The sequence below is a fragment of the Motacilla alba genome, chromosome 14, assembly GCF_015832195.1.
Source record: "Motacilla alba alba isolate MOTALB_02 chromosome 14, Motacilla_alba_V1.0_pri, whole genome shotgun sequence".
Classification (NCBI taxonomy): domain Eukaryota; kingdom Metazoa; phylum Chordata; class Aves; order Passeriformes; family Motacillidae; genus Motacilla; species Motacilla alba.
The window spans coordinates 16,456,160-16,477,516 of NC_052029.1; the positions used below are offsets into that span (position 1 = coordinate 16,456,160).

Genomic DNA, 21,357 nt, shown 5'->3' on the forward strand with positions numbered 1-21,357 from the left:
GTGCCGGAAGCTGCCTAAGGCACACTCCATTGCTGCACCAGCCCCAAGTGTGGAAGAGCTGCAGCCAGGCAGAATAGATGGGACATGCTGATTTTTGACAGCTGTGGTAAAACAGAGCTCCCTGAGATGCAGATGAGGATCTTGTCATAAACAGCTGTGTGCCAGGAGTGGTCTTGCATCCCCAATTGCAGAGATCTGGGGACAAGCTGATCGATGTTGCCTTAAGGGGGTCAGTTTCTGCCAACCTGCATGGAAGGAGCAGGGAGTTCTGCCAGCACTGGCAGCTCAGGTGAGCACTGTGGGAGTGCATGAGTCGTGCTGACCTTGTGCAGAGATGCTCTGGGCATGCTTTGCATGGTGCAGCTGCGGATGTTGGGTTCCAGCCTGAGCAGAGCTGTAGGTTTCTGTTCCAGATGGTCAGGGCGAGTTCACAAGCGCAGTCATTCCTGTTTCTCTTTACCAGCATGTGTTGGGTGATTTCCTAAGAGAAGATACAAGCCTCTGCGCAATCTCCTCCATGTGAGCAAGACGTACATAGCCACAGCTCTGTGAAGGTAAGCTCTTTTCCTCTGGCTAGAGCCAAAGTGATGTCCTCTGACTACAGCATTTGTGCAGTATGAGTTCAGACTTGATGGATATTGGGGAAAACAAGAGGCTGACCCCAGTGTTGGTGGCTACAGTTAACTAGCAAAGGCAGAAGGGAGGAAGGAGGGCAGGATGCTGAGGTCTCTGCAGGTGACATTCAGTATTCCCCAGACTGAAATCAATGCACTCCTCCCTCCCCTGCAGCATCCTGTGTCAGCTCACAGCCACCACCTGTGGAGCTTTGGTGTTTTTCAACCTGCTGCTTTGCTGACTAACACCTCCGCTTTCTGCCTGGCTCATTCATATTTTAGCTTGTTTCCTGAGCTTTGAGGTGGTTTCGTCTAATTGCTTTCCCTTCCAGCAGAACACCGTTACTCATGTCTCAGCTGTTCTCCTGCCATTTTTCACTTATTGTAATGTATGATTATCTTCCTCCTAAATGTCACCAGCCACTAATGGTGCCTTTGACTCTAAAGTTATGCCAGGTCTGTATCTTTGACGCTGCTGGGGATATTGGTTTAATTCTGTTATGACAGGAAGAAAGTACAGAGGTAGTACTGTTTCTGTGGAGTTTTTTCTGTTTTTTGTCAAATCATGAACCTGATAACTCCAAGCATGACTGGTTTTATATCCTAGAGAAAGAATTGTCAGCTCTGAATGTTGTTTCTTTTGATGATTTATCTTGCTGATAAATACGTAATGATGTTGCCCTTCTTCCAGTAATGGCAAAATGGTTTTGGGTCATGAATAACAGAATCTACCAAGCTTTCCCTTGTGTGCCCTTCATGCATGCTTCTTGGTGAATATTACTGCCGCAGGCTAGGCTGAAATTACACTTTTTATAAGTAAATTTGAGGAAAACAGGCCTTTTGGTGCAATGTGTTTAAATTTATAAAGCCATTGGTTTTACAGTGCTGCCAGTGATGCTGTTTTTAAAATTAGCTCTGTAATATCAAATGCATATTATTGCATGGTTTAAAAGTAGTGTGGCTTGTGACTGCCAGACTATCACTCTTTGGACTGATCACACATGCTGCTCTTTCTCTCCCTCCTCTGCACAAATAACAATATCGGCACACCTTGGAGAGTCCTGTGTAATCAGGGGGCAGAAGCTACACCACTGTCCTGGTGTGCTATCCTCACAACAGGAAGATATTACTAAGAGCCTGGGAAATTTCTGACTTAGCCACTCAGCCTCATTAACCCTGTACTGTCCCACACTGCACCCAAGAGAGGTGGCAATCTCCACAACCCACAGGCACCATCAGCTGAGACAAGTATTTTCTAGAAGCTTGGGCCTGGCAAGTGCCTGTAAGTGATCCACAAAGCATGCAGAAGGGAGAGCTAGTCTTTCACAGAGGCTGCTCCAAACAATGAGGAGTAGCTTCTGGATTAAGTCATGTGACCTTCCCCATGCATGTTCCAATAATGTACAACGAGCTCAGTTACCAGCAACTACCTGGCAAAGCATGGTCAAGAGCTGCCTGCCCTGGCCTGAACATTCCAAAACAACTGTTTTTCAAAGGGTGAGTCAGAGGTATGGAGGGCTTATCATGGAGCTCCCTCATCCTGCACCCTGCTGCTTTGTGCCAACTTCACTGCTGCAGTCTTCTTGGGTTATTACAGCTCCTCGTTCTCGCTCCTACCTCCACACTGTGTTGTGTGTGCCAAATCCCTCCACAGTGCTGCTCGTTTCCCTCTTGTCCAAGGATACAGTGAGTGTGCATGCGTTCCTTGAAGCCCCTTTAAAGATATGATTAAGTGAGCTCATGGACCCTCCCTCAGTGTCAACCTTGCAATCTAAAGAGACCTGGCCCAGACACAAGTCACAGGCATGAGATACAACAGGGGTGAGCCCCTCACCTGTGTAGGAGCCAGATGACCTCCCTGCCTGTGGTCTAAGGACTGGTGCTGTTGCCCTGATCCTGGGCCATTTTGGGAACGGATGGAAGCTGAACACAGTGATGTTTGACTGTCTCCAATGTGGCACATGCTGTACTATGCCCTTTAACACCTTGACACTGATGCCTCCTCACTGCACAAATCTAAGCCCCGCTATGACCTTTTAGATATGAGGTTTGTGAGTTTTTATCAGTTCTCCCACCCTTTTCTCACGTAAGAAAGCAGAGCAGTACAGTAATAAATGTTGTGTGGGTGTTTGGACCTGAATTCATCACCTCCTCTCACCACATCCTTCTGTTGGCACAGTAATACTGATACAGTGGTGACGTCAATCTCCACTTATTGCTGTGTATTCCAACACACCACGGCCCTTGGTTGTGCACAAGTAGGCTTTGCTCTTACTCAGTGCTGAGGAGACCCACCTGCTCCTCAGCTCCCCAGGTGGGGTCTGCAATTGCAGTAATGATATAGCCAAGCTGGTCACGGAAGTGTTGGAGGGCTGAAATGCACAGAACAGGGCAGGTAATATCCATGTTTCCACCAATTCTCCCTGCTGCCAGTTTGTTCCTGCTTGATGTTGTAACTTCACTGTAAATCTTTCTTATAGCTGATGTGGCCCTTGTGCCCCAGCTGTCATTGCTCAGCCTCTGGACAGTCAGAGCACCCCTTTTTCTCCCTGTTGCTTCAGCTTTCTGATTAGATGGCAGTGTGCATTGATAATGATTTTTTTTTCAAGAAGAAAACTTATTTGGGCATATAACTGGTGGACTGTGTCTTCCACTCTTTTTTTGCTTGGGTGCAAAAAATTCATTTTCTCATGCTTGGAAACATTTTTTTCCTTTCTTATTTTTACTTAAACTGAGTTCTTAATTAGTTTTGATTTGGGGTTTGGTGGGGTTTGTTTTGTTTTTTTTTGGGGTTTTTTTTTGGTTTTGGGGGATTTTTTTCTGGTGGAGGTTTTTTGTTTGTTTCTCTTTTTTTGTTTGTTTTTTTCCCTTCGTGTGTGTGTGTGTGTGTGTGTGTGTGTTTTGTTGTTGTTTTGGGGTTTGTTTTGTTTTGTTTTTTAAGTACATACATTTCCTGAAAACAGTTCAAACTGTCAGCTTAGACTGCATCAATGTTTGGCAGCTTATAGCATCATATTTCCAGATCCTTAACAAAAATAATCTTCATAAATGTCTGTCTGTATTGGTCCTATTTCCTATTCTCTGGTATATTAAACACTTGTACCATCATTTACATGTGTATATTATGAATAGCTACTCAGCTTTATTGCTGTGATCTCATAAGGATATTACAGAGTTTGCAGATGTAGTACTTGGCAGCTGTAAAATGCTTGACATTTTATAACAAGTGTCTGTGTTGCAAGGATGCATGAAGCTGATTCTGAGTCCCCATTTCACAGACCAAGAAAATGAAATGAGGTGATAGAAAGGACTTTTCTAATGCCAGACTGGGAATAAGTTCCTGCCTCTGCTCATTGCCTGCTGCCATTCTTTCCTCCAGGTTAACAATCACATGCTGACAGCGAGAAGCAAATAGGAAGGGTGTAACAAATGGAGAGATGTAGGAAAGGTGAGGGTCCCAATAATAGACTGTGATTGAAGCTTGCAGGGGGCCTGACTGGAGCATGCTTCAGAATTAGGGCTGCTATACATCTCCATTGAAGTCATGAGGTCTTTGGCATCAAACACCCCAAAGACGCTGCTGCAGAGCTGCAGCTTTCCCAGCTCTTCTGCCCATCTGGCTTGTCTGTCCGTGTCTTGTCATAACAATCTGGAGCACAGCCAGGAGGTCAGACAGTTTCAGCAGTACTGAAACTGTCTGTGGTGCTCTTAGAGGTCACAGTCCTTTCCTACCACACTGAGGTAGGGAAATAGAAGGAGATAAATGTTGGACTAATCTGTGAGCATTGGCAAGGGTAAGAGATGGGACAGTGGCATCCCAACTGAGGAAGTATTGTCTCTTTGTTTCAGCTATTTTAGCAGATCCTACTGGTTTTCTTATTTTTGCTACTGTGCTCTTCTTCATGAATCTTCCTTCTAGATTACGAGGCTGTATGCTAACCTCTCCCCACTGTGTAATGGCAGTCTCTGGTAACTCTGTAAGACATCTACCCAATGAGCTACTTGGGCTCCTTGCTTTAACTTTTTCCAGTTCAGTCCTGCCTGTCCCTTCAGGTGGATGATACCATTCTCTGAGCAGAGAAAGAAAAGTAGGGGAAAGAAACCACAGTCCAACAGGTAACAGCAGCAGACTTTCCTTGCATTGGTCTGCTCATTTAGGCAGGAATAAGCCCAAAAGCAGGGAGCTACTGCAATATCATGAATATGAAGCATCAGAGGCCCTGCTAGTTGGATTCTGAAATAAGTGGTGGGTCTGCAGACCTCTCTGAGGGCCCAGCCTTTCCCTTCCCCTTTCCCTTTCTTTTATCTTTCCTTTTTCTTTCACAAGTTGCATTTCTTTGTTTTCCATGGTGGCCAAGAGTGTGGAGCATGACAGTCACAACACTAAGTGATGCTGAGATGGGTTCATGGTGCAGCCAGTCTCAGCATGAAGTCAGCTGAGCAGGTTTCAAATAGCAGGATAACAGCAAGCCTTTCTCGAAGGAATGAAGATTTGGAGAAGAGCCATGGAAGATGGGTGAGATCCCAAGGTGGACTTAGGCAGTGGACTGTATCTCAGTGACTAGGGACTGCACCACCAGAAGTAGTGGTAATGATGAGAGTTATTACATGGAGAAAACTTGGAGAGCTTCAACCAGAGTGGCCAAGAAAAGGTGTTTACTCAAGGCAATGTGTGATGCAGAAAGATGGGCTGGAGTACGAAGGTAGAGAGTTTGCCCTGCCACTGGCAACAGGTGAGGGAGGATGGCAGCATGCCTGGGGCTCCTTGCTGAGCTGGAACAGTGATTCATGGGCAGGGTTTGTTTAGCAGGAAACAAGGGGCAGCAGCTGCATCATTGCTCCCACAGCAGGGTGTGACACCTGTGTCTGTGGCACCTCCAGAATGAGTCTTGCTAGTCTCACCTGGGCACTGACACCCTGAGAGCACATCTGTGAGCTCACATGAGGCTGCAGGGACTTTCTGGTGGCTGCTAAATTTGTTTTGCTTTCATTATTTGAGTAAACCTGGGAAATTTTTTAACTCCACAAATGTTCCCCAAGTCTTGAATGCTTCATGGGTTTCTCTCTGCTGGGTGATTGCCTGGGTGTTTGTTGCTTGTGGTGGATGCTGCATAGGCACCCCAGGACCTGGATACCTTGACCCCACCGTATGAACACAGGCTGAGGGACAAGCAGATTGAGACCAGCTCTGCTGACAAGGACCTGGGGGCAGTGGTGGAATAAAAGCTGGCCATAAGCAGGCCATATGTGCTGGTAGCCCAGAAGCTCCTGGGGTTCTTCCCCAGCAGTGTGGGCAGCTGATAGAGGGAGTGGATTCTTCCCCTCTACTCTGCTCTCTTGAGACCCTACCTGGTGTTCTGCCTTCAGGTCTGGGACCCCCCAGTGTGACAAGCATGGGGAACTGCTGTAGTGAGTCCAGAAGAGGCCACAGAAATGCTTCAAGGGCTGAAGCACCTCTCACCTACAGGCTGAGAGAGTTGGGCTTGTTCAGCCTGGAGAAGAGCAGGCTTTGAGGAGACCTTACTGCAACCTTTCATTATTTAAAGGGAGCCAGTAAGAAAGATAAGGACAGACTTTTTAGCAGAGTCTGTTGCAACAGGACAAGGGGTGATGGGTTTTTAAATTAAAAGGGTAGATCAGACTATGTGGCATAGCATATGGGCCCTTCCTGCTGTCTGTGCATCCTTGCAGCTTGCTTTCAATGAAATTATGTTGCCAGAATAATACACATTGCTTCTCCAAAGTTTTGTCCCATTTAAGAATAGTTTGAGAAAACAGTGCTGAAGTCTGTACCAGGTATCAACAGCCAATGCTCTGCAGAGAGCATATTTTAAGTCTTTCTGTGCACATCCATGTGTTTCTATAAATATTTAAATGCTGTGAAAACACAGTCTTAAATGCATTATATGACTTGAGGGCTTTGTCTTGGAGCAGGGGCTGTGGGCTGAACATTGTCATGAGTCATTTGTATGTGATGCCATTTCCTCTGTTTTAAACATCCTGCTGTCATCTTCTCTGAAGACTTCCTTGTAGGTTCTCTTCACTGTACCATCAGGGCAGCCTTTCCCTGCTGTCAGTACTGTACATTGTTTTCTTGGATGCTACATGGGAGGCTGTTTTGTTGTTTTTTTTTCTTTTTTTCCTCTGGTCTGTCTTTCTGGAGTCCCTTAACTAGATATTTCATGCTTATTTAATTACAGGTAGGCCAAATCAATGAGTTCTCACTAGCTTTCCTCAATGCTAGTGACCCTCACACGGACCCACAATGATATTCAGACTCCATTTGCCTGATTCACTGTGTAGCTATTTAATCTGCAGCAATGTCACTTCTTGTGACAAGCCATTCCCAGTTCCAAGATACTAATGAAGAAAAAGTGGGTTAGCAATTAACCCAAGAGTCTTTCTTGTTGCCTGGATAGCCCAACCTGCAGTCTCTTTGCTGCTTTCTCTGTGCATGTGCTAGCAAGGAGCAAAGATTTCACTGACCTTGCTTATGGCAAGTTGGTAGGCTGTTGGTCATACCTCCCTTAGCCCATATAATAGATACACACAGGAGAGCTGAAATTAATTGTCTAAACAAGGCACTCTACTTTTAGATGTTTAAATGAAAGCAAGATTAATTCCACCTCAACCTTAATCAAGTAAATGTCTGAGCAGAGCTCTAAATTGGTTGTGGGAGTCTTGTTTGTGGCTGTTTTGTTTTGTTTTGTTTTGTTTTTTTCTTCCCCAGGACATCCAGTGAGAACTACCATGAAGAACAAACCGTGGCTCCAGAATATTTTCATCTGCCTTTTATTCCAGTACAGTAAGTCCTCAGATATTTCTTTCAGGTTGTACAACCACAGGATTTATCTTAGTAACCATATGTGCCAGCTCTGATTAGATGTGCATGGCACAAGGTTGCCATGGGACAGCAAGCACAAGATAAGGTCCTAGGGGAGAGAGTTCCATGCAGTAGTGAGTGGAGGACAGGCACAGGAGGGTGCACAGTGGGGCAGAGTTCAGCCAGGCTGTATACAGCTCTGGGGAGCAGCACCAGTGGAGACCCTGCAGAGGCAGTGCCTGCCTTGCACTGAAATGTCTCCTAGTGACATTAGAGTAGGATTTCCCCCACCAAAAATACCCTTTGCTGTAGAAAAGGTTCTGGTGGCCAAGACCAGGATATCCCCAGGGTTGCTGTTGTCTGGTCAGCTGGGGTCAGTGTAGTGAACGTCTCCTAGTCTGAGTCCCTTTGCTTAGGACTGGGGTAGTCACACCCCACACCCCCCCTTTTTTTTCTGGCTCCTACCCGCACTGCAAACTCCAGCTGGCTCAGATCTGACTTTCTGAACAGATCAGCTGGACAGAAAAAGGCAGTGACAACCATGTCTGCAGGGAACCATGCAAGTTTAATATCTTACCTGCTGCTTGTAGGCAGAGCATTGGACCTACCTCAGGCCTAAATAAGGAGAAAAGATGCATTCAGAATTGTATCTTTCTGTCACCAGGGGACCACTGTGATGTCTGGTCCAAATTTTGTGTGATGCGAGCCAGGGAATTACCATGTACTAATTTCAGTTTGGATCAATCTAGATCTTACTGTTAAAAGTATTTGAGTTTTGTTTCTGAAGCTGCCAAGGAGAGACATTTCATCCTAGATCTAACTAATTGGTTTTAGGACACTTAATTATTCCTTTCCCAGTAAAAAGCTGTCCTCTTAATGTTGTTAACAGATTCTTGCCCAAAGATACCCTTGCAACTTACCAGCTACCTAGGAATAGTAGTTGTCTACCTAGGAATAGAAATATGTTTGACTAATTAACGTAATAGTATAGAAGAACACTAATTACTGATGCTTAATAGCCTATTAATACTTGCTGCCCTTTCTAAAGGAATGCAAGAGTTCCCTAACTCCATTTTTTCTAGGAGAATAAAGTTAGGCTAAAAAAGTATGTTGCTCAGGATTCCGAACTGAACAGTGCTTGGTCCAGGACCCTCAGAAGAGTCTATTGAGGGTTCAAAATAAAATGTGAGAACTTAATGAAAATTTTAGAATTCTGAAGTCAGTGTGAAATTTAAAAGTCAAAGGTTTAAAAAAACCATATGTACATCCTTGGGACCAATTTGTTGCAAACATCCCCAAATTTCTTCTGCCACCATCCTAAACCTTTGGGTTAAGAACGATTTTGTATGCAAATCTGAGTGCTGCCCAGAGCTTGTGTAGTTAGAGTAGTGTAGTTAGAGCTCTGATACGTGAGGACTAGGAAGTAAATGTTGTGATGGGTGACTTCAGCAGGGAAAAGTTGGACTTTGTTTCCCTCTGGATTTACCCCACCCTAGAAGGAGGCGGCACCCTCCTCTGGACACGCCTGCTGTTCGTTGTGACTGTCAATGCAGACTGCTTGTTTGTGTGGATGGCCATTTAATCTGGAGGGCAGAACAGATGTTTATGGTCCATCATTGCACACAGTGTCTGCATTCCATGGTGGTTCTCTGCATACAGCTTCAACTGTAAGATTGGGCATTGGGGTTGTTGAGCATATCACATTTGCAAACAACACTCTGGACATAAGCATGTTGCAACAGGGAAGGAGGAAGCGGGGAGTGCAGCGTCTCTAATCAAGAAAGCAGCAGAACAACAAAGGGAAGTGAGCTTGCAGCATCAAAGGGTTTGATTGCCTGATGGCTGCAAAGTAGTGTGTTCTCAGGAGGCCAGGAGCAGCCTTTACAGTAGGGGAGGACACATGCTTGATTTAAGCATGGCTGTAACAATCATGAGTCTTTTCCTAGATGATGACCATTTTATTCCCATTGAAAATGGGTAATAACTTTACGTGTCAGAAATGAATGGTCACTGCAGTAAGCGTGGTTTGAACCAGCATGGCAGGCTGCATCACCTGCAGGCCTTTCCTCATTCAGCCATTCCTAGTGTAATGGTGGTGGTTCTTGTCAGCTTGCCAGCCTGGGAGCTGTCAGGATGGGACTTGTCAATGCAGACATTTCTCACTGTGCTACTATCTTACCTGCCTTGAATTCTAGGGAGATAAGAGTGTTATGTACAGGACAATTGTACTTTTATAAAGCACATACTGGATACTGCTCTGTGAGCAGAGCTCCCACAGAACAAGTAGAAGAGTATAAATGCTGCTTTGTGACCACTTTCAAAAAATTACTTGATTTTTCTAATGACCAGTATAAGTTATACAATAGCATTTCAAGTTCTTTTGAGAAGTCTGTAATTAATAAATTGTGCTTATCAGAATGTTTTATAGAGATTGTAGTAACTACAAATTTGCAGTATTTTTTATTCCCAAATTTCATTTAAAATGTACTTCAAGGTTCTAGATGTGGACATAAAAGGTATTGATACTGCAGCTATCAAGCTTTAGAAAACAGAAAAGAGAATGGCAAAGAAAAAATTACTAAAACAGCACTTGAAAAAAATGTGTAAAGTGCTATGTAGATGTACAATGAAAACTAGACTATCAATGAACAGTACTCAATTTAGAAAGTGGTATCATTAAAATGTCTGAATATGCTACTGTTTCTTCCTGTGTTTCAGGCCTCTTCTATGCACCATATAAGCTAAGATTCTTGCATAAATATGTGACTCTGCTGTAGTGATTCTATAAGAGTCACAATTTGGGCATTTCCTGATTTTGGCTGCCACAGTGTTTTTAACAGGTTTTTGTTTGACACTTATCGATGACTTGTCACCCTGTAGAGTTGGAACACATCTTATGCCCCAAAACTGGAGACTTTCAGTGGGAGGGAGGACAGTTGTCAGAGACTGCTCTGTTCCCTTCAGATTTAGTGGGAACCCTGAGGAGTGCATATATTGATTTATCACAGAAGTTGATATTGTGTTTTCTCTTTCCAAACCTACAGCTATGTGTTGTGAAAGCCTCACTTGTTTTGTGGACTATGTACAGACCCTGTCCTGTATCCTGCGAGATGAGTTGGGTGCTGGTTCATACAATCTCACTGCTACATGGTATGTCTTAGTTAGCAAAGTCCGGTTAGCAGGAGCTTCTGCATGGCCATAGCACAGTGGTGACCTTATGTTCTCTTTGTTAGGTAGAAATCCTGGTTTTCTGCCATGCTGGTTTTTTACTTGGTATTTTGCACTCCAGTTACAAACTGACTTCTTCCCTAGCAAAGGACCCTTGGTTCCTGTCTGCACTGACTGTGCTTCTTGTTGCTGGCTGCTATGCTGACTCCAGCTTCCTTAGCATTGCCTTCTCTGCTGCCATGGGAATACCTTGCCCTTTGCTGCTGTTAAAAGTGAAATTTCACCCCTGTGCATTGGCAGGGCTCATGTAGATTGTCCAGTCTGCTGCTGTTCTGTCCCAGCAAGGAAGTGGAGGCCGTCTTGGGCTGTGTAGCCTTGAGCAGCAGCTTTCCTTTCCAGAAACACTTTCCTATTTCTCTCAAAGATGCTAAGCTGAGCAAGTAGAAGGGGAAAAAATATCTTTTGAAGTTCAAAGATAATTTTTTATTTGAACATGTTGATTTTTCATTTTAATAATTTCCTGTGCCTGGTGGTTCAGCAACAAATTAATCCAATTACAGCATGTGATACATGCAGACTTCTTTGTTTTGGCTTTTTTAGGGTTCCTGAGGAAGATCCAGAAAATACTGTGGCTGCCTGCAGTCTCGTGCAATTGTCAAGAAACACCAGTCACACACAGTACATGTGCACTGTGGACATGACTGAACTCCTGGCAGATACCAAAGTCCAGGTGGATGTTACAGAGATAGCTGATAGGCAGCACGTGCTTTCCAAAGACTTTTATTTGTCAGACAACAGTAAGTACAAAAACTGTGAATTTCATAAATACTGTTTGACTTCATATGCTAGGATAGTCTGGACAAGGAGGGCAACAAGCAGTGTGGGGCTATGTTTGCTGTACACTCATCTACAGAAACCACTGTGCTCTTATTGTTGCTATTATGCTTGAGGCTGAGATTCAAGGTGGCTTGCTTTTTGTGTGGAAATTCCTTTTCGCCATGAAGCAATAGGTGATAAACATCTGCCTTAGACCAGTCTCATACCTAGGCTATGCAAGAGCTTGTTCTTGGCTGGATTCTAAAGGGCAGGAGGAACTACTTTATAACAAATGTCACAAATCACAGAATCCTTAAAATGGTTTGGGTTGGAAGGGACCTTAAAGATCTTTCAACTCAACTTCCTGCCATGGGCAGGGACCTCTTCTACTAGACCAGGTTGCTCCAAGCCCCATCCAACCTCATCTTAGACTCTTCCAGGGATGGAGCAGCCACAGTTTCTCTGAGCAACTGTGCTAGTTCCTCACCACCCTTGCAGACAAGAATTTCTCCCTGATATCCCATCTAACCCCGTCCTCTGTCAGTATGAAGCCATTCCCCCTTGTCCTGTCACTACATGCCCTTGTCAAAAGTCTTTCTCCAGCTCTCTTGTAATATCCAGGGAGCTGGAGGCTCCCAAAAGACTTTTGCAGTGGACACCTGAACTAACATGACATTATTTTGGGTGGCACAAGGTGTCCCAGATGTACTGGATGTGGCAGTTCCCCTTTCTGGGGCAATTCCTAATAATTTCTCCTGCATGGCACGAAGACTGAATGCAATCATGTAGCTGACTTGGTGGAATGCTAAGAAAGTTCTGGGCTGTGTATCAAACTGTGAAAAAAAAGGAGTGGTTAGCCAGGCAGATGGGTACCAGGCAGACGTTGGAAAAGGATTTTTCTATTTGGCTTCTTCTGAAACTTTACTTGAGAAGTGTAATCTTTTTGACAAATGCCTTAACATTTCAGGAAGCCTCCTTGCTCCCACTGACAGACTAGAGACTGGGTAGTGGTGCTTTGTGTATCTCCTAGAGGCCCTCATCCAAAGGCATCATAGCTCAGTGGTGGGCCCTGCAGACTGCTGGAGTTTTGTATTACTGCATTTTAATACATGAACACTCTTTGCAGGGATACAAAAGCTTGCTTTTTGAGCAGATGGAACATGGAATTGCAGTGGGTTTATGCAGTATCTCCTAGCCTCAGCTTTTCCTCATGACTCTGTTACATTGAGGGGTATTTCCCCAATCTTGTGAGTGGTCATGACTACACAGAGTTCTTTTATGTCATGAGAAGAGCAAGGTGCTCTACATTTTACATAATCTCCCAGAAGTTTATTAGCTCTATATACTATCTTTCCTTCTCCATAGGCAATGAGGAATGTCAGAGACAAGCAGAAGATATATTCAGAGAAATGTGGTCCTGACTTTATTATACTCCTCACACGTGGGGTTCTGTGCATGGCTGAGGACAAGAATGGTGTGGATGTTCTCTAGTGTAGGAAGGCCCACCACTGCTAGGGCAGCTTTGTTCCCTACTCACTCTGCATTGCTGATACCATGTTGGGCCATCTCTTAACTGTGGTAATCTTACGAAAGGTAACATCATCCTGTCTTTCAGTAAAACCACAGCCTCCCTTCAACCTGACCGCTTTGTTCTCAGAGGGTTACAACATTTCTTGGGAAACCATCTACCAGAACTCTTCCTTCTACTTTTTGAATGAGGAGCTGGAATATCAGCTGCGTTACAAAAGAAGAACTGACACCTGGGAGGTAAGTGAGATGTCAGTTTACCATCAAATAGGGTGTACCAGAAAAGAGAAGGCCAGCACAACTAAGACAGTAGCACTGGTGGGAAAGAAGGGTTTTCATGGTTTAAAAAAAATGTCTCTCTGCTTGACTGGACTGAAAACAGGCAAACCCAAAAATTAATTGAGAAGCAGAAGCTGTGTGAGAAGTATTACGTCCTGTGAGGAAGGCTGATAATTCATTTGATTCTCATGCTGTCCTGCCTGGAAGGCTCCCACAGGATTGCATGCAGCTGCTGACCAGTCAGAGCATGGCCTTGCAGAAAGAACATGAAAGCAGAAGAGGTGACTTCGCTGGCATCCTCACTGTGCAGCAGTGTGAGCAAAGTAAGAGCAGTCACGCTAGTGTTTGGTGTTTAATCATTCACAGACTCAGAAGACTAAAGCTGTTCATGAAGACAAACGGACATTGGTGATCCTGCCATGGGAACTACAGGCGAACACTGAGTACGAGTTCCAAGTGAGAGCTAGACCCCGGGAAGACAGTGGCTATGGTGGTTTTTGGAGTGAATGGAGTTCTCCGCTGTCATTGAAAACCAGCCCTGCCGGTACGTGCTGCCAGATCTCCTTGCCCTTTCAATTGGTCAAGTGTCAGAGAATGCTTTCAGAAATTTAATAAAATCTATTTAATTAGAACAAATTTTAAACAGACCAGTGAAGACAGGTATGGTTAGGTTCCTTACTGGTTATGTGAACCCCAAGCCTGGGCTGTCAGTATTGATGTTCTCACTGTGTGGCAAAAGAACAGTGTTTGGTGGAGTTGGCTGTACATTTGGATGCCACTTGCAGGAGTGCAGCCTCTAGCTTCCTTTGCAGTGTCAAATGTCCAGGGCCCTATTTGCAGCTTTCAGAAATGGGGGAGATCTCCTCTACTGGGTCTTAATGTTGTCTTCAGCTGAGGGGAGGGGGATCCTGCTCTCAAACCTGAGTTCTGTGTCTGGACTGTGATGTTGGGTCATGCTGGGTATGGATGTTTGTTTGGTAGCCACCGCTCTGCAGTACTCTGCAGGGAGTTCACAGTATATGGGAGTACACTGATGCTTGTCATGGTGGAACACAGGCTATGAAAATAAGGAGCCTTTGCTCCAGTGCAGAAAGTGCAAAATTACTGTGATCAATGCCAGCACTATGTGCTGAGCTTCCCTGCTCTCACTGCTCTGCAGCTCGAACTGAAGTATTACAGGGTTTACCTGGTGCAGTGGCAGCATGGCCAGGCTCTATTTGCTCAGGGATATCTGAGTTCTGGATCTCAAAGATGCTCCTTTTCATCACAGGTGGAGAGCAGCTACCAAACCATTATCTAATCAACATCTGTCTCTAATCAGCTGCACTCTTTCACTTCACAGATCATCTGTGGAGGTCTCCCTAACCAGGAGTCAGAACACCAGGGGTCTTTGTGGGAAGGAGCTATCCTGCCCGAACTATGTTGGCTGTCTATCTGTGGTGCAGTCAGGTCATAGGACAGCTGACAATACTGCTCCTTTCATTGATGCAGTCATCTCTGAGCACTCTTAATCAAACCTGTCTGGAGTACTGATGCCCAGGTGACAGCCTCAATATCCCAATGAGAGAATCTGGGGTAGAAATTAATCATTTAGGAAAAGACCTCCAAGATCATCAGGTCCAACCTTTGACTGATGGTCACTTAATCAACTAGACCATAGTACTAAGAGAAATGTCCAGTCTCTTGATCTCTAAGGACAGTGACTCCATCATCTCCTTGGGCAGTCCATTCCAATGCTTGACAACACTTTGCATTCCAAAAACCCTTTTCCCCCTCACCATCTCCTGTTTATTGATCAGGGTATAAATGTAAGGTGAGCCTGAATGACCTTGTCTCTTTCTCCAGCAGTGACACAGACAGCAGGCATGGAATGGCTGCTGCTGTTTGGTATTGTCGTGGCAATCATGGCCTCAGTCACAACATTTCTGGCCAAACAGCAGAGGTAAGAATGCTTCAGGAGGGAGAAGTTAATGCTTTTATTCTATCTTGTTAAAGATGGGGTGTTCACATGCAGCCTGCCTTGAGTCTTGTATATCTATGAGTGGGCAGCTATGAGCCTGTGGGGGACAGCCAAGAGTGGTCACTGGCTGATGTATTGCCCTGAGTGACCTGCTTTTCTCTTGCCATTCAGCTGGCTGGGCCAAAATGGTGGCACATGGGGAGGAAGCAAGGGCCACACAGCCTTCTGAGCTGTTCTCCTAGTCTTATCTGTGCTCTGCAGCTGCTAGATAGAGCACAGTAGCCAGAGGTAGCTGCCCCCTTCCAAAGCTGACATAGGTCCTTCAATGCTGGCTGGAGGCCTCTGTCCCTCTCAGGGGCTTCTTATGCCCTTGAAGAGATACGGGGTGCTGACATACAGGAGGAGGGCTGGGCTGGTGCAGCAATAGGGCTGGCACAGCCTAGGTCCACAGAAGAACTGCATAGGGAAGAGTTCTGGCCTGCAGACCACAAACCAGCTCAGCCTCAGTGAAAATGCATTTCTAGCATTTGGTGCTTTTCCAGGAAGGAAAAAAACTGGAGCCTCTTACCTTAGTGTGAATGCGTGTGTGCAAGTGCTGAGGTCTCACCTCTAGTGAGGTTCAAAAGAAAGGCTATTAGATGACTCTGGCAGCATAAGACATCCTTGGAACCTCAGCTGCTTGCTAACTCACAAGGCTGGGCAAGTGATTCCAGTTGCTTGAAATGGATCTGGAGATGCCTTGCTTTGCATTTGTAATGTGTGCTTAACCCCAAAGCCTTTCTCTTTTCTCTTCCAGCTTGTGGAAGAAGATGGCTTGCATCCCAGACCCTGCTCCCTTTTTCAAACCTCTTTACATGGCTCATAATGGAGATTTTAAGGTATAAATGGGCTACTCAAGTGAGTGGAGTACATGACAAACTAAAAGGCCATCATGCTATCCTGAGCAAGGGATTCTCATTAGGGCAGTAGAAGGAGAAATCTATTTCAAAGGAATGCCAAACGTCTCCAGATATAAGAACCAGAGCTTTCTGGTATCTGTTCAGTGCCATGAAAACCTTTATGTTACATCTGTACTCTTTATTCTCTGTAAGTGCTGTCTCAATGTGTGAGCTGAATTCATGTGATTTCTGAAGCCTGGGATCCTGACGGGAGTGTCAGAGAAAACTGCAAAGCCATGCAAAGCTCTCAGAGCTAATTACTTTAAATTACTTCAGTTAGTTCTCCTGCAGTTGCCCATGTCTCATACTAACAGCATCTTCCTGTTATATTGGAGGAGTCAGTGATTTTAGAGTTTAATTTTTGCCTCTAAAAGTGTAAGAACTGTGGTTATTTCTGTGGAACCACTAACCTTGTTATGCTAATTTCTCTCTCCCTGTGTTTCTTTTTCTGCAGAAGTGGGTTGGTGCATCCCATATGAAAATGACCTTTGATTTCTTTGAATGGGGAATAGTCCTTCCAGAAGTCCTAGAAGTTTACACCGTGCATCCTTCCAACAGCATCCCACAGGAAGAGCTGCATGAGCTAAGAAAGAATCTGCCTTGCAAGCCCTGTGTGTCTTGCCTGACTACCCCAGGTCATGGTAGCCAGTCGCTGTGGTGTAGTGTAAACAGTAGTGGTGGGACTGAGGACCAGTCATATGGGCACTTGTCAATTGATACAGTGACTGTGGCTGATGAATTTACATCTTGTAACTGCCAGTGCAGCTGCAACCGTGTGTACAGGGAACATGACCATACCAACAAGGAAGATGATAGTGCTGGAGAACCCGGTTACCCCAAGGTTAACCTTGATGAGGAGGACAGAAAGATATCCAGTGACTTGCATTTAGCTGATCTGAGTACACAGGACAAAATACTTGCTTCAGGTTCTGTGTCCACAGACCACCTGAGGAGCACAAGTGTCCCAGTCAACCAGCAAGGAGAAAGGGGAGTGGAAGGAGGGGTGGGGAGCATACTAGAAGCCCTTTGCTTGCAGCCTTATCAGTGGGATTTGGAAAATCCAGGTTCTCTGCCTTCTCCTGATGGTGAAAGTGTTTCCTACAGTGAAGGCTCCTATGACTTCTTCCCTCACAATACAAAGCCTGGTGACAGTTATCCTTTGATCTGTGTAGATTTGGACACTATTGACAGTGGCTTTGTGGACTCAGACTGCGGAAGTCCAGTTGACTCTGAGTTTGGGCAAACCAGTCAGACCATTTGTGGCCCCATCTCTCTTGAGCAGGAGGGGCAAGACTTTACACGGAGCTACGTCAAGCAGTGGGTCTCCTGTCGCTCTGAGAGCCCTACCAGTGGGACACAGACAAACTAAGGACTGGATGAGTGTGGGGCCTTTTTCATAGTGTGCCAGGAGCAAACTGCTAGCAAGATTCAGAAGAGAAACAAAGTTTACTTTGTGTGAGCTCTATTGCATAAACTGACACCTGTTAGGTCCACAGAAATATGCCTGTTTCTATTCCCACTTATCCTATTACTGTCTCAAATTTGTTGTGATTGATTGTTCCTGAGTTTTGTTGGGTTTTGGTTTTTTTTAGAATCATAGATCAAACCTCCCTTGATGTCAAAAAAAATGTCAGAAAAAAACAACTGTACCTTGAAAACAATCCTTTGGCTTATATAGATATGCAAATTTTTTTCAGTAACCTTATAAAGAGTACAGAACTTTAAAGTTATTTCCCTGGTATTCTCACATGACTTAAGGGTTTGGCTGCACATGGAACCTTAGAATCATAACCCATGGCAAGCATGTTTGCTACATTAAAGTTCCCCTACCTTTCCAAACAACATGTGATGTTACTTTTCCTTCTACTATCTTTGGCTCTTTAAACTCAGCTGTAGTAGTCTGTTAATTACAAGAGGGCTCCAGACCGGTCCACGGGAATCAAAACTAATTCTTATGAAATCATTGCAGAAATGCGTGTACTAGAGACTAAGCACAACTCAGGTTTCAGAAAGATTTTCCAGGTGGAGTCTGCAAATGAAAAGACTTCAAAATATATCTAATTCTAAACAAACTCTTGCTACTAGGCTTTTCTATTGAGTCAGATGCTCTCCCTGCACTTTTCAAGTATTTTAATTGAGCAGCTTTTAGAATTTTGCCAAAATTATTGAAACATTGTCCTACCTGGATATGCCTGCCACTTCTGCCTTGGAATTGTTCTGCTGCAGTTCACAGGTCAGTAGCACAAATTTTGAGCAATTTCTGCTAGCTAATAAAGCCAAATATGAAAGTGCGCTGTAACCTTGAATCCGTTTTTCTCTCTGACATCTCCAAATCTCTGATTTGTTCAGGATAAATGTCTTAAAAAGTCACTGAAAAGTAATACTGAAATTGAATGTGAAGACCTTCATCTTAAATAGACATAGTGCTACTAACCCATGGACTGCTTGGCTCCAGAAGGTCATATCTTGAGAGAACCCTTGTGGTGAATGATGCATGTTCCAGTGTAGTAATAATCTATTGTTGCTGTGACTCCAATAAACTCCCTTCCCTCACCCCCTTCTCTTACCTGAGACTATAGGCAACCCCACAGCTCCCTAAATAGGAGAGAGCACTGTAGTAAAGAGAAGCTGATTTCTTCATAGGTGAGTGCTGGGACAGTACTGCATTGCATCCACATCCTCTGGTTTGATTGTTCAGATCTGCCATGGTATTTGCTATGTTGATTTTGGATCTACATGACTTAGTTTTGTCCATGTTGTTATTACTCCCCCAGTACATCCCTAGCTCAATGGCTTCCTGGGTACTGCTCTAAGATATATTAGCTTCTTTGGTTTCTTCCCTCCTTATTTTCCATTTTTCTTGTCATGTGCTGTGATAAGTCATGGGAGGTGTTGTCTTTGTGTGCTGATGCATGCTCCCTGCTGCTACTGGTCCCTGACATGCCCTCCATAAGGCAGCAGAGAATTGCCCCAGCTCCACTGCCCTGAAAAGCTGACTGCCCCACACTGTCCTATGAAGGCTGCTTGCATTGTGAACATGTTGATGCAAATGTGTACTGGGCAGAAGCATTTCTGATGGTCTCAGCACAGATTTCTGCAGCTTCATCTCACAGCTATTTTCACTTCAGAAACTACACTGTGATAACTGACCCCAGTCTGCTTAAGGGAGAAACTTGCTTGTTTTTCTGGGGCCCTTTTTATCTCTGCCCTGTGTGCTCTGTTTCCGTTTGTATTGATGGCCCCAGAACTGCTGAAGGAACTGTTTCTGTTATTGGAACACTCTCTGGCTGTACATCTGATAGATGGTGGTGGTTTGGTGTTATGTTGGGCTGGAACTTATCTCTGCTCACCCTAGGAGGCAGACTTCATGAACAAGTGTGTGACACAAGGGTATTAAAATAAGGGAAGTTGTTCCCTTTGAAGCAATGTGCAACAATTGAGCTTTTGGTCAGTGAGTTGTCACTGTGGATGTGGAGGGGTTTGAGGTGGGGGGTTTTCAGTGCCTCTTAGGAGAAAACTGCAAATGTCCCTGATCTAGCAGTTCTGATTTGGAATTTTTTTTTCCCCAGGAACAATAGGGTCAAAAAACAGGTGGGAGAAGCACCGCAATCCATTCTGACGTACCAGTTTGTAAATGTCCATCTCTATTTCTGCATGCCCCCTGCCTCCCTGTTTCTTGGGCCCAGAAGCTGATACTGACAGACTGTTACTCAGTCTGTTCTTTGACTGCTTCTCTCTCTCTGTACTCTCACTAGACCCATGTACAGGACTGACTTGATGGATCCTGGCTGTAACACTGCCATTGCATCATTGCTGCTGGGCATGGGAAGATCCGTTCCTTATACACCCTAGGATCAGGACAAGGAAGCACTGCAATGGTTGTTTGCCTTTGCTTCCAGAGCTGCCCTTTGAGCACAGGGCAGCAATCAGCTGTGGAAGTACAGGGCAGGGCAGCTCAGGGGTGCTGCAGGGGTCTGAGCACAGTTGGGCACAGGTCCTGGGGGGAAGCAGTTTAGCCCCACATCCACACAGGGCTAGGAAATGGCTTTAGGTCACTTAGAAAGTTATTTTGTTGACCTATTTATATAAAAGTTGCAAGCAGATACTTTTCTATTCAGCAAATTACTTGGCCTTTTAAATGTTAACCCTTTAGCAGAAATCCCTGTTTCTCCGTGACTAATAAGAAATTACATATATAGATACTTTAACTCAATCTGATAATCAGAGCAGTTTTTCATTGGTTCTTGAGATTATCTTTAAAATCAGGCACAGTAAGCTCTGTTTTATTATGCCACTGCTGCTACTGCCTGATCATCAAACCACACAGCTTAAACTATCAAGGGACAGAAGCAGGGTGAAAAGTGGCATTTCTTTTTTGCTGGTAAGACTGTTTACCATATTTCTGTTCTATGCATTCCAGTATGTAATGTTAGGGGAAATCTACTGAGCAAAATGTTGAAAAATATTTTCTTTATCTAAATGTGGAATTCTATATTGTTTCTTGAACTAGGAGCCTGAAGACCAGAAGTGTCTTTGTATTTTTGTTCTGATAGTTTGCTGAGCACAAAACACCGCTACTGCAATAATTCTGATGGATTGTGCTTGAAAGAAGGGCCATCTTGAACAAGGTACTCCTCTCTGGCTGCAAGAGATGAATGTAAAGGAATCCAGCCAAAATAGTCCTCAGTGTTTGGGACTTTGCAGACATGAACATACATTTAAATGTATGTGTATATATATGTGTGTGTGTATAAATATTGCTTCATTGCAGTCATCCTTTGTAGCAGCTTTCTTTCTGGGATCCAAGTATATCACATCTAAAAGTACATGGCTGTTTCTGGGTATCAAATTGTTGGGAAAATGGCTCTCCAAGATGAAGAGAGAAAAAGGCTTGTTATATGGGGTTCTCTCGGATAACCTATGCAGATAAGAAAATCCAACTACTTTTTCCTTATTCCCCAGGATAAGTCTCATGTGACCCTGTTGTCCACATTTCATGTATTTCTGTCAGATATGTGCTTAGAGGCCTAGATATTCAGGCAGATAAGGTATCACTAATTTTTCTTAAAGGACCAACAAAAGTATTTTCTTATAGTCAGGGTTGATTGTTTGCAATGGGTACCCCTACTTTTACACATACTAGCATGACAGATTGCTCTGGAGACTCTGCACTTTGGGTAATCTTAGTGGATGAAGGGGTGTACCTGTTGGTACAGACATGCTATTGGCTGT

At 44.4% G+C, this 21,357-nt stretch overlaps 2 protein-coding genes across 7 annotated transcripts in view; both read left to right on the forward strand.

Moving 5' to 3' along the window:
- On the forward strand, positions 1-20,859 carry IL21R (interleukin 21 receptor). Of its 3 annotated transcripts, XR_005258617.1 has the most exons (10): positions 1-289; positions 464-7,419; positions 10,482-10,587; positions 11,206-11,402; positions 13,037-13,188; positions 13,594-13,771; positions 15,073-15,169; positions 15,984-16,065; positions 16,580-20,506; positions 20,636-20,859. XR_005258617.1 is itself a non-coding variant. In XM_038151006.1 (9 exons), the coding sequence occupies exons 2-9, from the start codon at positions 7,260-7,262 to the stop codon at positions 17,492-17,494; spliced, it is 1,884 nt and encodes a 627-aa protein (XP_038006934.1). In that variant the 5' UTR covers positions 1-289; positions 464-7,259; the 3' UTR covers positions 17,495-18,423. The 3 variants fall into 3 exon arrangements, 2 of the variants coding, with proteins under 2 accessions (XP_038006934.1, XP_038006932.1); XM_038151006.1 differs by lacking the exon at positions 20,636-20,859 and having other exon boundaries at positions 15,076-15,169; positions 16,580-18,423; XM_038151004.1 differs by lacking the exons at positions 1-289; positions 20,636-20,859 and having other exon boundaries at positions 429-7,419; positions 16,580-18,420.
- LOC119706855 (interleukin-9 receptor-like) overlaps positions 20,500-21,357 on the forward strand; it is a 12,558-nt gene continuing 11,700 nt past the window's right edge. For all 4 annotated transcript variants that reach the window (XM_038151017.1, XM_038151016.1, XM_038151018.1 and 1 more), the window contains exon 1: positions 20,500-20,753. The gene's annotated coding sequence lies outside the window, so the exon portion shown is untranslated. The remainder of the gene's footprint in view (positions 20,754-21,357) is intronic.